General features: G+C 30.6%; 1 protein-coding gene across 5 annotated transcripts in view; it reads left to right on the top strand.

Moving 5' to 3' along the window:
• Positions 1–17729, top strand: part of LOC126755255 (protein grainyhead) — a 295720-nt gene that overhangs the window by 218630 nt on the left and 59361 nt on the right. For 4 of the 5 annotated variants that reach the window (XM_050467678.1, XM_050467679.1, XM_050467681.1 and 1 more), the window contains one exon: positions 16928–17059. The exons of the other annotated variant lie outside the window; for it this stretch is intronic. In XM_050467678.1, the coding sequence (XP_050323635.1) occupies positions 16928–17059 (132 nt within the window). The remainder of the gene's footprint in view (positions 1–16927; positions 17060–17729) is intronic. 5 annotated transcript variants of the gene reach the window in all.

Genomic DNA, 17729 nt, shown 5'->3' with positions numbered 1-17729 from the left:
AAAATAAATTATTTTGAACAAATTTAGAAACAAAACAAGAAAATGTATTATGTGCTCAAGAAAAATACAGCAAAACTTTCAAGTAAACAATAATTTTTTCTTTATTTTTTAAGACACAAATCTAGCAATATGTATTCTACAAACAGCACTATTCTGCTTTTAAACTGTTTATTTTTTTATTTAACTCTTCTGCAAAGAACTTTCCAACTATACAACTATGAAAGTAGTTAATTTTTTATTTTAAAATATGTTTTTGCATTACCCATCGTTAGAAATTTTGACATATATAAATCTATAAGATTTCTTAATATTTATGCTCGAAAAAAATTAATTTACCTTTTGTTTAATTTTCATAAGTCAACTTCTGCGCGCGGTCATAAGTGAAAATTTTATGCGCAAGAAAATTTCGAAAAATTGTATGTAAAAAAGAGAACATAATCCAGAAAACAAAATTTGTTTCTTAAAATTGAATATATAATAGCACAAATATTTTCTCAGTATTATGTATTTTCAACAATATACTTGTGGAGCTGGGAAATCGCAATACACCTTTGAGCCCAATACAAATCTTAATTTACTTCTATTATTTGTGAAATTTACTACATTGAGTATAAAAAGGCTTGAAAAGTTGTTATGGGGTTAGAAACAAAATTATTTTAATTTCTAAAATTGTACAAGAAATATTAGATATGTCGCTAAAATATTGCTTGATTAATTTAACAATGTGAGACTTTAGTGCCTGAAATAACATAAGAGCGATATTTCAAGGCTTTCTTCAAGCGCTTATGCGACTTTAATGCTTGGAAAAATAACTAGACTAAATGCAAGCTTCGCAGAAATATAAAAATTTTTATTATTCATTTATTTTTTTTATATTGTTTTATTTTAATTTTATTTTATTTTATTTCATTTTATCTAAATTTGTTTAATTTAATTTAATTTATTTTTTTTCAGATCATTTTATTTTATTTTATTTTATTTTATTATATTTTATTTTATTAAATTTACTTTAACTTAATTTAATCTTTATATTTTGTTTTATTTCATTTCATTTAATTTCAATTTTTATTTATTTTAATTTAATCATTTTTGTCATAGTTAATTTAATATTATATTTTCTAATTTTTTTCATATATTTTTTAATTTTATTTTATTTATTTATTTATTCTTTCAGTTTGATTTATTTGATGTTACTTTGATTTATTTAATTTTTTTAATATTATTTCATTTTAATTTTAATTATTTAAATTTATTTAATATTAGACTTAAAACTATTTTATTTTATTTCACTTCTGTTTATTTGATTCTATATATATTTTTTTATTTATTTTTATTTTTCACTTTATTTTGGTTTATTTATTTTAATGTATTTTATTTCATTTGATTTTATTTTAAATTAACTCAGTATATTTTATATTATTTTTTTAAATACAATTTAATTTTTTTCATTTGATGTTAATTTGATTTATTTAATTTCTTAATTTTATTTCACTTTAATTTCCATTTTTTCAATTTATTTATTGAATTAATTTTTTTCTATTAATTTTAACAATTTTTTACATTTTTTTTCAACAAAAATTCACCCAAAAGCTTAAATTCTCACATAACAACAATTTCAATTTATAATCAACGACAAATAAATTGGCGCAACTTCAATTTCAATTAATTTCCGACAAAATTTCGAAAACAATTAAAGCACACACACTTACACATATGCATGTTAGACTCCAAACAGGCCAATAAAAGCCAACATAAGCAAATTAGTTAACATTTGTACAAACCGCTAAGGTTAAAGCGCGCGCAGCCGCAATGACTGATTTACAAAGAGCGATAACGTGAGAAATAATTCACAGCTTGCAGCGCGGAAAGGAGGCGGCGAAATCAGCCAACATGCAACACTGCTGCGCCACTTGCATTCAAGAACAGGCAACGATGTCAGGTGTCAAAGTGGCAATTAGCCGAAAAATTGCAAATATCAGAGAGCAGCAAATAGCTGCAGGCAAGAAAAACAACAAAAATATCCAACTATATTCAAATGCGCGCATGCTCAAGGCAGCTCAGAGTCAGAGATATAAGCGATATAAGCAATAAATCAATATTGCCATATGTTGCACAAACGCAAAACCAGCGAGTTATTAAAATGTTTGACGAAATATAAATTCCGAAATTTCAACAAAATCGTTTGCGCCTCACAACTGCGCCACAAAACGCTTTCAAGTGTGCCTACAATACAAGCAGCCAATCAGAAGCGCAGGAAGAGCAGCGTTGCGGCAGCACAAAACAAGAGGGCTCATAACAATTATATAAGCACAAAGAAACAACAACTGCATGTTGCCACTGTGCTGCGCGTATGTTGCATAGCACATGCAATATTTTTGTTGTTGTGCATTGTTGCTCGCGCGCTGTCGGTTGGCGGCCACTTCATTGTGCTTTTGGCGCTTGACTTTTGTGCCTCTGCAGTGGCGCGAACACCAGCAAAAACGAACAAAAAACATTTCATTATTGTGACTCCAAGCGGTTTTGTGCGGGTGGTGTTGCAGCAACAACAACATCAACGCAAACACAACACACTCGAGTGTACGCCGAAAACAAGTTCGGCGCTTAAGTCTTTCATGCTTCGGCCGCCAACGAGCTGCGCTGTGCGGGTGTAGCGCGCTCGTCGCGCAAGTCTTTCGTGCCATCAATGGCACAACGAAGTCAATGAGCCGCACGGCGGTGTGCGTGCGTGTTTTTGCGATTATTATTAATTTTTATTTTCATTTTTTTCTTTAAATTTTTGCGATTTGTTTTCTGCTATTCGGTTGGCTGTTGTTCTTGTTATTGTTGCGGTTAATGTTTTGGCAGTTGCGGATAATTATGTATCGTTTAGCGCCATTTAGTGTCGTCGATGGCGCAGAAGTGATGTAAATGGTATAAACAATATAATAAAACAGCCATCAACTTGGTTGGCAATGAATGGGTGCAGCATGCCTCTCTATGTGTTTGTGTGTGTGTATGGTTGTGTGTACTGTGGAGCATGGGAAAATGTGTTAGCTTGCAAAAATGCCTACAAAAATGTTTAATTGCTGTTGAATAGGTTTTTATTCAATTTTTATAATGGAATATTATTTGTTTTTTTGTTTTAATCAAAATCTTCTGCATAACAGTATTTGAAATTTTATTTCCTAAAACCACTTTATGCTCCTAAGCTTTAATTGCAATCTTTTAAAAGCGCTAAAAGCTTAATTAAATAATCTCCATTGTTTATTATTGGCGTTTATCAATGCGATTGAAAATTTAATTGGCTTACAGCTTTGTCAATTTTTAGGTTATGACATTTATAGCTACTTTAGAAAATTTGTATGCTTTTAGCATTGTGTAGAAAAGTACTTCTTAATTCTTTTTAACAAAAATTTTAAATTTTGAAGGACTTTAAATTGTTGTCAAAATTTAAGAGAGGTGTTAGCGCTTTTTTCAAGAATATGACATGCCTCTGCAAAATTTTTTAATACTAACTTTATTTTTCTAGATCACTGACCACTTAAAAACTCTCATCTTTTTATTTTAATTAGCAATATGAAGATTTTCATAAAAGCTGCTAGATCATGTTGCCAAATTGACTCCAAAATTTTTTATCAATTCTGTTGTTTAAAAAATGTTTCAAATATTGAAACAATTTTATATCAGATATGAACTATTAAAGTCTGAATTTTTTAGTAACTCATATCAATGATAAAAGCTGAAACACTTTAACTTAAAGTTACTAGGATTATTTGGAAGCTGTTTTACTGGATAGTCGAAAAAGTATTTTCGTATTTTACAAATATAAAAAAATAAGTTGAAGTTTGATTAGAAATACGAAAATACTTTTTCGACTACACAAAATTTTAACTATAAGATTATTAGGATTATTCGAAAACTATTTTACTTACAAAGAGTCCCATTTTTCAACATTCATAGCACTAAAAATATCTGTACTAATTTAATAATTACTATTAAATTTTTTTTGGTACTCCATAACAGTCATGTTTTCCAGAAATATCTGTGTGTTTCAAGAGCTATTTCAAAATATTTTTTCTTCTGCAAAACCGTTCGTATTATTTTTATTAAACATTTGTATCAATTTACTATCGATAATAGAACTTGCAAGCATTAAACAAAATTAAGGGCACACTAGATTCTACAGCATACTCTCAATATTGTTCCACAGCTTCTCTGACAACTTAACCTATACGCACACCAACCAACGAAAAAAGTAAATCAGTGGTGCCATAAAAACACCCTAACTTCTTAAAAACTAGAAACCCCAAAGCGCCAAATGCGAAACACGAAAACAGTTTCACTTTTCAATAAATCGCCAATTCATTGCGCCGCCTGCGAAACGCTTCAGATCGTCTTCGATCAACGCGCATTTGAATAGTTAATTGCCGCCGCTGCCAATCCAGCGCCGCACGTCACTTTTTTCTTTGACTGCTTATTGTTGTTGTTAAGTTTTTATTCAAATGAGATTTTTTTCTTCATTTTATGCGATTATTATAACTCTTCCTTAAACAAATTAAAGAACTTAGCATAATTCTAGAAGATCAACAAGAAAACAGCGCTTATATAAATGTCTATACATACAAGAGTATGAGTGTGTGTGTGTGTGCACCCATTATACATAAATGTATATAAAACAGCTCATAATCGATGGTAATGTGTTGGCAATTTGGTTATTTGCTGTCGATAATAAATATGCTAACAATAGTTATTCTTGCTTCCTTTATGTTGTTGTTGTTGTCCCCACTTATGCTTCTGACTATTATGTTATGTCAAATGTGTGTCTGTGTGTGTGTGCTGGTGTGTTTTCGCTGTTCTGAAGCGTTCTCGTCGCATCTGCTTGTTAATAGTCAAGGTTGTTTGTGACGTCGTCGCTGGCCGCTGCAACGCCACTTGTCGGCCGCTGCCCACTCGCGGCCATAAATTCTCTTTGATTCGCTTGAATTTTGTAGCTTTGATTTCAACTGTTTGTTTGTTTTTTTGTTGTTGTTAGTGCCTCTCGCTTTGCTAAATGTCGTTCCAAATGCACTTGTTGCTTTATAAATATATAAGTGTATATACCAAATATATATATAGTTTATAGATATTTCTTTTTTATTATCGCCCGCTTCAATTTATGCGCTTTAATGAAATAATAAAATTCGGATTTTTCGTTAAACTAAATTCTAATTAGCTCACTGCAAAACATATTCCTTAATTATGCTCATAGATAGACACTCACCTATACATATGCATATATATATGTATATATTATGCATTTTTATGAGCTTAAAGCTACCATAAAGGAGATTATAGAGTTTAATCAGCGCCATAAAAACATATTTAAGTTGAAAAAATTTAAATATTCGTGCATCAACAATATATTATAATTAAACTAGTGTCGAGTGCGGAATCATTCTTATTGCATTTTTAGTCAATCTAATCTTCTATGCTGAAATATTGAAATATTTAATCTGGTCGAAAAAGTGTATACTTAAAGAATTCTGGAATAATAATACTTAACTTATACAGCAACAAATCATTAACTGAAAATAAATATTTGACTTCCACACATTAACTGCCAGTTAACTGACCGTATTGAAGGTGAGCAAGCAGGTTAAAATCTTGGCTTTTGAGAATAGCCGGAGGAAAGCACGATAGCATAGCATTTGGAAAAACGATTATTCATAGATTTAAAGTATTTATAATAAATGTAGTTAAATACAAAAATATTTTTTTTAAGTGAACGCACTTTGCGCCAAAGCATGTATAAAATTTATAAAAAAATTTAAAAACGGTGAAGAAATTTAAATTTTTTTATTTAAATTCTGAAAAAGAAATTAACTGTGTAATTTTCCAGAGACCGAAAAAAAAAATATACTTAATTAATTTCTTTATTTTTACATTAATTTTTTTTATAATCAGTGATATTTATAAATTAATTAAATTTTTTAATTAAAATAATTAATTTCAATTATATTTAAATAAAAAAAATTTGTTAATTAAATCATACTAATTAATTTAATTTAATTAATTAAGTTTTGATTTTCCCCAGACCGAAAAAAGATTAAGTATACTTAATTAATTTCACTATTTATGAAATTAAAATTTTTGAAATTAATTTTAAATAATAAAACTCGTTATTTTTTAACAAATTTTTTTAATTAAACTATAATGCAAAAATTAATTGTATTAATTGAAATAATTAATTTTAATTGTTTTTTACACTACAAATAATATTTTTTATTAAAATAATTAAATCAAATTAACTAATTTGATTTTAAAATAATTTTTCAAAGACCGAAGAAAATTAAGTATATATATATTTTTAATTAATTCCACTTAATAAAATTAATTAATTTTTAATTTAAATTTTTTAAATTAATTTTACTTGATAAATAGCATGTAATTAAATATTAATTGTAGTTATTAATATTAATTATTTTTTTAAATTAATCTTACCAGGCCTTATTTAATTAAATATTAATTAATTTTATTAACTAATGACGAAAAATATCTTAATAATAATTTCAACAAGCCGTTCACTGCTAAATATTGTCACCACCTCAGAAAAAACTAAGCGGAACGAACACGCTTGTTAACAAATTTCACTTTTTAAAAGTTTTTGTCCACATTTTTGGAAATTTTTTATGTCCACACATATTTTTTCAAGCAGTACATACACATATATGTATATAGGAACACACATTTTTTATTTTTATTTTTTACCATTAAGAATTTTGTGGAATTGTGTTACTGAGTTAAAGCAACAAGCAATGGGTTCCTGAAATCAGTCAACCATTTATTTTAGGCCATTTTAGGCCAACAAGACCAAGTGACCAACTTGACTAGTTTTTTCCGCTCAGCTTCTATGCCATATAAAATACCATGCAAGATACAAACAAAAAACGGTGATTTCGATTTGGTGAAATAACAACAAAGTTATAAATATTTATAGCTCAACGCAAGAAGATACGAAAGCAGCAGGAATTAAGAATTAAGCATATTTAATGAGCGCAGCAGAATAACAACAGCTCATAATGAGTGGCAAAAAAAAAACAACAAAAGCACAGAAAATATCGAAATTATAATAAATAAAAACATAAAAATTTAACGACACCAAACCGAGAAAAAAGTGAAACCAATAAAAGAACAACGAAAAATGATCAGATAGTTATAAAATATGTTAAAATAAAGGCAATAAATTAATATAAGCGCAAAAGGCAATAATGCAAATTAAAATAGTATATTGTACAAACACACAAACATACATACAGATGAAAGATAACAAGCATTAATAAAAAACGTATTATTCTGTGGCAGAAAAAATGCTTTCCGCACTTCCTGAAACACGAATTGATTTGCATTGAAAATGAGAAATGACACATGACACGACACGCCGCTGCGACGCTGACGCCGACGACGACGGCGATCGAACTATGCGCCTTACGGTGATTAAGTGGAGCTAAGCGACTTGTGGTAGGCATAAAAGAACACACAACGCACACTCGCATGCAAACACTATATGGGTGCGTGTGAGTGTGGCAGCAGAAAGCACTTTATCTCTTGGCGACAGCCAACTCATACAAGTGACACTGAAAATATGCGATAATTTTAATTACTGTTGCGAATATAAAAATATGTAAACATTTTGTCTACTTTTCGCTTGCTCGTAATGAGTCGCGTTGTGACAGGTACACGACTGCCACAGCTTGTGCGCACGCAGTCCAGGCACAGCAGCAGGTATGGCGATAGCCAGCAATCGCTGGCTGTTAATGGCCAGTCTCAGGGACACAGGATCATGCCACAACTATACTTATGCTATTATTGCGTATGAATATTGACTTTCCCCGTATTATTATTGCAACTGATAGACGACGAGTGCAGTTATGCATGTGTGTATGTATAGATTTTTGTTTTTCGCTTGCTTATGAAAGCAATTAACGCCTCATTAAGCGTTGCAGCCGTCTGTTGCAACTGATAGGCGCAGTTTGGCGCGTCAACAGCGTGCACTGACAAACAACAAGCTGCTTATTAGCTAGCCAATAGGTGTATACAAACATGATTACTAGGCGGGCAATTATGCAAAAATCTTTCATTGGTTGTATGTATGTATCTATAAGTGTTGCTTAAATTATTTAAAATTGCAAAACAAGAAAAAAATTGGAACTTCGGTTACTATAAAACCTTTAATAGCTCTTATAGGTGCTTTTCGTATAGCCTAAAATGATATATTGGGTAGTCGAAAAAGTCATTTCGCATTTTTAATCAAACTTCAACTTATTTTTTTATATTCTTACTTAAAATCTCACCTTTCCAACACTATATAGAGATATATGACTGCAACGACATCTATTGACAAAATACGAAAAGACTTTTTCGACTACCCAATATAATATTGCGATATCGACGTTACCAACAAAAAAAGCAGCTTCTTTGGAAAGAAAGTATTTTTGCGAAATTTCAGATCAATATCTCAAAAACTAAGTGGCTACTATATGCTTTTTAGGGTCTACGGTTTCCCTTATGGTGTTCAATAACTTTGTGGAATATTAGTAATTTTTTTTAAAATTAAATATAATTTAGATTGCCTAATTAAACATAATTTTAACTAAATTAAATTACTTTGATTTCTTCACCTTCCAGTTTAACGCTCTGGCTTATGCAATTTTCGATTTCCCATGCTTACAGCAGTTCTTATACAATATAAAAAAAAAAAATTAAAATAAAAAAAAATAAAATTTAATTGAAACAGAATATAAAAAGCTTCAGCAACCGAAATGAATCGAAGCGATTTCAAAATGCTAATTGCGTTTAGCATTTATCGCCAATTAGAATATTCTGAAAATTTCCATTTCGGCCAATAATTTTGCATAAATAATGTGCGCACACATGCGCGTTGCAACGAAATGTTCTAAATTTTTGTTTTTATGTTTAACGCCATAATTCACATGGGTTTTCCCCCACACCGCATATACACACACACACACGTGTATTCAAAGCGGAGTTGTGAGCGCACATTGCAGCCAAAAATCGCATCCCGCCATTTTAATGCAAATTCAATAAAAATTTAAGCAAATCGAAGAATAAAGAATAAAAAAGTATACACAAAATAAACAACAAAAGTGGCGAGCAGCAGAAATCGTTAAACGCCAACACAAAGCCATTAAAAGCAATATATATGTTTGTGGGGAACGATACGGCGGCGATTAGCAGTCATTTTCGTAGCAACATTGCGGTATTTTATTGTTTTTTATTTTATTTTTATATATGTATATTTTTTTGATTTTATTCGCTTACTTTTATAAATTTTTTTAAATTTATTTTTCTTAATTTTTATTTATTTTCAATTTTATTTTTTTTTTAATTTTTATTTCTTTCAATTTTATTTTTTATTAATTTTTATTTTATTTTATTTTTTTGTTATTTTTTCATCACTTGAGACTGTTTATTTTAATGTGTTGTTGTTAAGCGCATTTACGAATTTCGCTTTCAATAAAGTTAACGAGAAGCGCGAATGCCAAAAAATTTAAAATAAAATAAAAAAACAAAAACAACAATAACAATAACGAGCGACTAGCACAATAAGCCAAGAATTTCTGCGCTTGCCACAAAAGGTAGGCGATGAAGTAATACTGGCGCGCATGTGCAGTACCTTAGCCGATTCGTTTGGAAAAATCTTACATACAAAGTCTTTCGGTTGTTTTTAGAGGGTAGGAGGCACCGATATGTATTTTTTATTTTTTTTTCGTTGCTGACCACAAATCTCGCGGCTGTTGTTGGCTGTACGTAGGCGTTTTTGACGGGTTTCCAATACACTGGCGGTCGCTTTGCTTTGCTTTTGTCATATTGGCTGAGTTTTGCTTTGCTGTTGTTGTGTACTTTTTGGCAACTCTATTGTTTTCTTTTTGATTTAATGCTGTATGCAAATGCGCGTCTATAATTTATTTTAACACAATTTTTTTATTTATGCACAATTTTTGCTTCTCTGCTTTAATAAAATCTGCTTTTTTGTGCCATTTGCTAGTTAACACTTGCAAGCTTGACGCTGGCGAAATCAAGGGAAATAAAACCAAGCTCCGTTTCGTTCATCAGCAATTAACCGAATTCAATTTTTAATGAAATTACCAATTAAATTAACACTTTGTTGGCATTTGCTGGTCAACATAGCTCAGCAAAAATTATATATTTACGAGTATATATATTTCTAGGCTATATACTTTGAATACTCACAAGCTAAAGTTTATGTAGTTCCGGCTGTGGTTGCATACGCTCAGCGCCATTTAATTCATGCTCTTCTGCTTGTTCGGCCGTTCCTTTACTTCTAACACCGTTGTGGTTGTTGTTGTTTTTTTATTATTTACCTGCTGCTCGGCATAACGTCTTTTAATATCTGTGCTGCTCAACTATGCCGATTTTTAGAATCAACTGAAACTAAACTTCTGCGCTCTCGCCCTCTACCTTTTCCTCTATGCTCTTCTGCTTCTACCGTTTGTCCTTGAATTTTTATTACTTTACTTTTATTTTGTTTTAATAGTTTTTAAGGGGCAGCGCGCACTATTTTGCCAAGCCTTAACCAACACATTAACACCTACAAGTTTGTTATAAACCGAAGTAACACCTCAATTTTGTTTTATCAACAGCAAAGCCATATTAAATTGCTTTAACAGTAGTGAAATAAAATTTAATGTTTGCGCCTTTACTTTCGTATGTGAGAGCGGCTTCATAGATTCGTATTTTATGTGATTATTCCTAAGCGATTTAATTTAATAGAGTGTTATTGGTTAGAATTGGTTATTAGAAGTGAGGAAACACTTGCCAAAGGATGTTTCAAACAATATTCACGCGAAATAAATTGCTTTACAGAATATTATTTCAAGCTTGTCGAAGGTTACACTGAGAAATTTAAAGCAATTACGTGGGCGCACACGGTAGTTTGGTTTTAGTAACCGGTATATAGGTTACCTGGCTTATAACCGCAATCGAGTAGAGATCCCGGTAGCAAACCCCAATACTTCTTCTTCGTTACTGGTGTAATAACCTTAATAGTACTAGGAATATATTTTATATACCAACAGTAACAACAACAACAACAAAGATAGCTTTCGTTGTAATATATTCTGTGTAGAGTTGGCATTTCTGATAGTATTGATGCCTTTTAGGTGGCAAATATTTGTGTTTGTTATTCTTATACAATAAATCTGGCGCTCATATTTTTAACTTGACTTTTTTTTTGAAAATTTTCAAAATTTTTTTTTTTGCCTACTCTAAGTATGTACTATTAAACATTCGTCCCAAAAATATAAAAAAAAGTATTTATTAATACAGAAGGCTTATCAGTTTCAAAATTTGTAATTTTTAACTTTAATTCATTGCATTTTTATATTCTGCCCCTTGGCGCATTTCCTTCCCTCAATTTCCACCACTTTTAATAACATTATTACCTTAATTAAATTAAATTGCTCGGAGCTATATTATGTGCAGGCTCGTATTTCGCATCAAAGCTGCGCTTTGCAATGCAATTTATCTCTATTAAATCTTGCTTCAATTTATATTAACAATTTCATTTTATTTGTTTTTATTTTTGTTAAGTTTTTACTGCTTCTTCTGCGCTGAAATTTATTGTCATCTTTCGTGCCTTGCGCTGCCGCTTTGGCGCTCGCACACAACCTCATACCAACACGATATATTGTAATTGTTGTTGTTAGCTTAGTTCGGTCCGCTCGTCGCATTGCAAATGTTTATGGTCATTTTGGCTGAAATGTCATAAAAAAGTGAATTTCTATTTACTTAATCAAACTTTGTTAATTTACAATTTATAGCCGAGTGCAGTGACTGCGCTGCTGCGTCGCCGCACTATGCCATTCCCCACTAATTTTGGTAATTATGCAGCGGCGCTGCAGCGCCTGTGTTTAATTTATTTTATTTTATCACATTTTTTGCTGTTGTTGCTTTACTTCGGTTTGTCTCCATTGGTTTTTGTTTTTATTTTTTTTTGGTTCGTATCTCCGTCAATCTTAATCTTCTTTTAGTCGCTTTGACTTGCTTTATTTTTTCCATTTTTTTTATTTATTTTTTTTTTTTTTTGCTTTTAATTTATGCAAATTGTTTGAATTAAATTTTGAAATTCACCCAAGCACGGGCATGGCACATCGTTAAAGCGCGCATTTTGGGCGCAGTCAATGCAAGCGTTATAGCTCCGGGGAATACAAAGACAAATTAGAAAAACACAAAAATTCAAAATTTAAAAATAGCTGTGATTTGAGTCTAGCGCTTGCTGCAATTGTAAATGTAGCGTACCGAGCGAGCTGTGGCAACAATTAGCAAGCTATGCGTCCAGTGCGCGCTGCTATAGAAAACCGTTAATATCTACAATGTCGGCAGGTGCTTGCCTCTCGTCGACTATTTCGAGTTGTTTGTTGCAAGTTTTGACTTGAATTAGACATTTTTTAAATTTCATTTGGTGTTGTAAATTATTTTTAAAAAATGCTTTTCTAATACATCATGGATTATAAGCATAAAAGAAGGTAGTGTAGTGGTATTGGGACAAAGTAGAAGGAGCCTAACTTTAAAGCTGAGCTGTTTAGTCGAAGAGACCGAAGCCCATATCGTCGTCTACCTTTGGGAAAGTAAGAAAAACATATTTTTATTAAAAAATATATATAAATAAAAGATTTTATAATTGCTCCAAAGGCGCTCTCTTTAGTTTGTTTGACTTTAAATGTCATTATATTGTCAATATTGCAAATGATCCTTGCGTTGCGCGCAATTTGAAATATTTTGCTGAAAATAATAAATTATCTGACAACCTCAAGCAACAACAAAATTATCAAAATAAATATTTGCTACTTTCAAACAACTCTGAAAACTTTCAACTAACAAGTTTGCGATAAAATATTAATTTGCATACAGTTTGTTTTTCCTTTTTCAAAATAGTTTGAGACTAATTAATTATTTTGGTTATATTATTTACCTCATTTTTTATGCCACATAAATTTTTTTCATACTTAAAAAACATTTCTTAACATACAAACTGTCAGTCAATATTTTAAATGATTTTTTATATATATTTTTAATTATTTAAAAATTATAATAAATTAAAATTATTATTTTTTTGTATTTTTTTTTTCAAATTATTTTGGAATAATGTCTTATTATTTTTTTAATTTTTCAATGTTTCATATATTTTTTTTCTTTATAATATTTCTTTTTCGCCATATTTATTTTAAATAATTTTTTTGGCAATTTACATAAAAGATTTTTTAAATATTTTTTCAACTATTTATTACAATTTTTTTTTTTAATTTTATTTTTGAATAATTTTTCATTATTTCTTTCAATTTAAAATTTTTTATTATATATTGTTATTTATATCTTTTTATTTTTTTATTTAAAATATTTTTTTGGAAGTTTTTTTACATTTTTGCATAAAATTTATTTTATTTATTTTTTTTACTTTTTATAATTTTTTTATTTCATATTTTTTTTTTTTTCATTTTACATATTTTTTTGAACTTTATTTTTAACTAATTTTTCATTCATAGATACAATTTTTTATATAATTTTTTATTTTAATTTTTTTTCATTTTAATATTTTTTTCAACTTTATTTTGAACAAATTTCTCATCATTGTTTTTATTCTAAAATTTTCCATTATTTGTTATAATTTATTTTTTGTATTTTATTCTTTTTTATCATGTTTCTTTTTCACCATATTTACTTTAAATATTTTTTTGGCAATTTTTTCACATTTTTACATACAATTTTTCTGTATATTTTTAAAATTATTTTTAATATTTTTTTATTATAATTTTATTATTTAATTTTTTTTCAATATTATTTTTGAATAGGTTTTAATTATTTCTTTCATTTTTAAAATTTTAATTTTTCATTATTTATTATAATTTATATTTTTGTCTTTTTCTTTCAATCATATTTCGAAAAAAATTTTCCCTAACCACATTTCGCTTTTTACTTTTACCATATTTCTTTTTAATATTTTTTTCTGTTTTTTGCACGTTTTTACATTTTGCAATAATCGTTTTAGTAACAAGCCAAGATTTGTTGTCGCTTTTAACGCTAATCAATCATAGCAACAATTGCCGAAATTCGTCATTCGCGACTGACCCCAAAGAAAAAAAAATTCAATAAAATCTCGAAAAAAAGCTCATTTCAATTACATGCTCACATAATGTCAACAACAACAATTTCATGGCATTAAAAAATATACAAAAATAAATAGATAAGTAGACAAACAGTAGCGCCATAAGCCAGCCGTCCGTCTGCTACTGCAAGTTAAACGCGCACAAGAAAACAAAAGCGCGAATGAGAGGGGGGACGAGGGTGGCTGAGAGCGGCGCGCTTGTTAGAGGGCCTGCTATGGATTTTCATGACAATGAAACGCTGGTCCAGCACAATTAATCATTGCCAATGCGTAATTGCGGCTAACCAGCAACGGCGTTTGACTCGTACGCGGACAGACGGCTGACGCTTGGCTCTTGGCTATTGACCGTTGACTGCTGGCCTTCCGCATTGCTGTGGCGTTTCAGCGCGGCACGCAATCAGCGGTCAGCGGCGGGCAGCGGCAGCAGCTGCACGTAAAGTGTAATCAACAACAACAACAATAGCAGCATCAATAGCCTTACCTAAGTATGGCGGTGTAGCCAGGCTAGTCAACTAAGCAAATCAGCTACAAATGTCAGCAGCGCCACTTCAGCGCCGATAATAGCACACACACGGAACACACATACACATGCGCATGCCTGAGCATGCATGTGGAACTGACTGATCATCCATCATAGCAAATTAATATACGAAATTATTTTATTTGTATTTCTTGCCTTGTTTATGACAGCAGCGAAAATTGAAAACCAATTTTATTTGATTGCGCGACAGTTTTGATTGGATAGGCTGTGTTGCGTGGACGCGGCCAGAAATATGCAAAGCAGCAACAACAACAACTATATTTAATTGTCACAATTTAAAAAAACTCAAAACTTCAAATAGGCACTTAATTAGCATGAATCGGACAGTTCAAACAAGGAGGCGGGCTTTTTATAGCGTTTTCACAAGAATTGCATAACTCCATATGGCTTTAGTTTGAAAAAATGTTTAGTTTTGCTTTTAAAATTATAGCCAACATAGGCATAATAATTTTCGGCCATCAGCATTGGCTCGCATATATTTTTCGGATTTGGTTTTATTGCAGTCAGCGTCAATACTGACTAAATGCCTTGCATTAAAATCCATTAATAATCAACGAGTTGTGTTTCTTTTTCAATCAGTATAATTGCAATAAGTTACTTGCGCAAAGAGCACTCAAATGCAAATCGTTTGCAATTTGTTAATGAAGTCGTATTATATGTGTTAGCGAAGTTGTAATTAACAGTTATATATTGAATTTTTATGCAAATAAGGCCCTTCGTGAATTAATTAAGCGCTAGGTCACAAAATTTTAGCGAGTCAATAACTCATTTATTTGAAAAATAAAATAATACTATTTTTTCATTATTAATTTTTGAAAATAAAAACGGAAATATATATGCAGTTGGAAGAAAAAAGCTTTTTGGTATATGTACTTTTATGATTAGGCTCCATTTCTTGAGCTTGCTCATTAGTATTCTTGCACTATCAATACAACAATGAAAGCTTTCCTATATAGCCGTCTTTTGGTTTGCTCATTTCATTAATTTGTTCTAATTTTTCATTAAAAAAATTCAAAGCTTTCAAGTCCTTTGGGAGAAGAAGGTTATTTTGTAATAAATATTTTTTTAATTAAAGAAGTTGCATGAAATTCGTACTACAAAAAACATTTGAAAACTACCCAAGCTTCAATTAAGCCTGAAAATTATTACTAAAGAAATTGTAGTGCTGTGAAAGCTTTCACTGAGCTTTTGCTGGTGTGAAACCTCAAGTTTACAGAAAATTTTTATTTTCAAAAGTCAAAACAGTTTCATGGAACTCATGCTCAAAAAGCGTTTAAGAGCTATGAAAACATATACTAAGCATTTGTTCTTGTAAAAGCTCAAGTTAGTAGTAAATAATTGTTTCAACAATTAAATAGCTTTCATTAAATGCAGGCTCAAAAATTTTTGTTTCAACTTTGGAAGCTTTTTAAAAGCTCTCGCCAACGTGAAAAATTAAGCTTTTAATCAAATAAATCTTCAAAAATTAAATTAGTTTCATAACATTCATACTAAAAAAAATTATTCGGCTATGAAAGCTTTTAAATAGCTCACGCTACCGTAAAAGATCAGGTTTTTAATAAAAAAAATTTGAACAACTAAATTAGTTTCAAAACATTCATGCCGAAAAATTTTTTCTGCTATGAAAGCTTTTAAAAAGCTCTCGCCACCGTGAAAGATCAAGCTTTTAATCAAGAAAATTTCCCAAAATAAAATTTGTTTCATAAATTAAATTTGTTTCATAAAATTTATGCTCGAAAAAAGTTGTATAGCTACGAAAGCATCAACTAAGCCTTTGGTGCTGTGAAAGCACAAGTTTGTAGTAATTAGTTTTCGAAAACAGTTAATTCAATTCAAAATTCAACAAAGCTTTTTTTACTCTGAAAAGCTTAAACAAAGCCTTTGTTGCTTTGAAAGCTTTATGCATTTTAAACCTTTATTTTAGCATGTTTCGTATATTTATATATATTAAAATAATTTTATATATCTATAATTTCGTTTGACCTATGGGAGTGCGTGTGTGCATCGACGTCGCTATATATCCACTCTATGTATATTTATGCTATGCTCCTCCTCAAAAATACATACACAATGGTTGCATATTTTCATTTTTTGATTTGCCTCAATTTATTCCAAACTTTTATTTCGCCTACTGTCCCCCCAAAAATACCTCCAATCCACCAAGCAACATCATTTCTTCCTCTTCTTCAGTGAATGCACTCAAACAAGCAAATTCAATTTCACAGGTTTTAGTTGTGCAGTCACCGACATCACCAACACAAACGACCATACAAATTAAAGAACCGCCCATTAGTCCTGGAAGTCCAACAACTGACACAATGTACGCTGCCAGTGGCGGCACACAAATCTACTTGCAGGTGAGTGTGAACGAGCATAAATCAAATGCGAATTATTGTAAACATTATGAAAAGACCGGAAAGACTGAAGAAGACATCTCGTCTTCTTAGTAAATTAGACACAAAATTTAGTCATAAAGCAGTTATGGACTCATAAGAATGCAAAAAAAGCATTCTTCACATTCACACTTGACGCAAAACGCTTTTAACAAAACTTAAAAAAACTAACAAAGTATGCAAATTAGTGAAAAGCAATCAATAAAAGAACAAAAGCAAATCGCAAACAAAAAAGAGACTGCGCACGCGCGACTTGTCTTCCACCGACGGCACTCCAACACCACTGCCGGTGTCTCGGACGCAAGTGACCTTCCGTCATTTGACAAATTACCAAATTATTAGCGGATAATTTCACTTTTCAACGAATCTGGTTAGGGCAGCTTTTGGCAAAGAAGACAAATAAACGGTCAGCTGCTGCAGTAGCGCCAAGGAGAGCATGACATACACAACACACAAATTTTTATGAGCATAAAAAACTATATACAACGGCGGCAAAAAAGTTGTATCAACCATAACTGAGAAGCTGAGTATCAGAAGAATCGAAGCACCGCCGTCGAGCGCTGAAAGCAGCGAGGAAGGGCAAAGTGAAAAGACCGAAATCAGCAAGTATGGCTAATGGTCTGGCAAGATGGCT

The sequence above is a fragment of the Bactrocera neohumeralis genome, chromosome 4, assembly GCF_024586455.1.
Source record: "Bactrocera neohumeralis isolate Rockhampton chromosome 4, APGP_CSIRO_Bneo_wtdbg2-racon-allhic-juicebox.fasta_v2, whole genome shotgun sequence".
Classification (NCBI taxonomy): domain Eukaryota; kingdom Metazoa; phylum Arthropoda; class Insecta; order Diptera; family Tephritidae; genus Bactrocera; species Bactrocera neohumeralis.
This window is presented reverse-complemented; position numbering and strand designations above follow the sequence as displayed.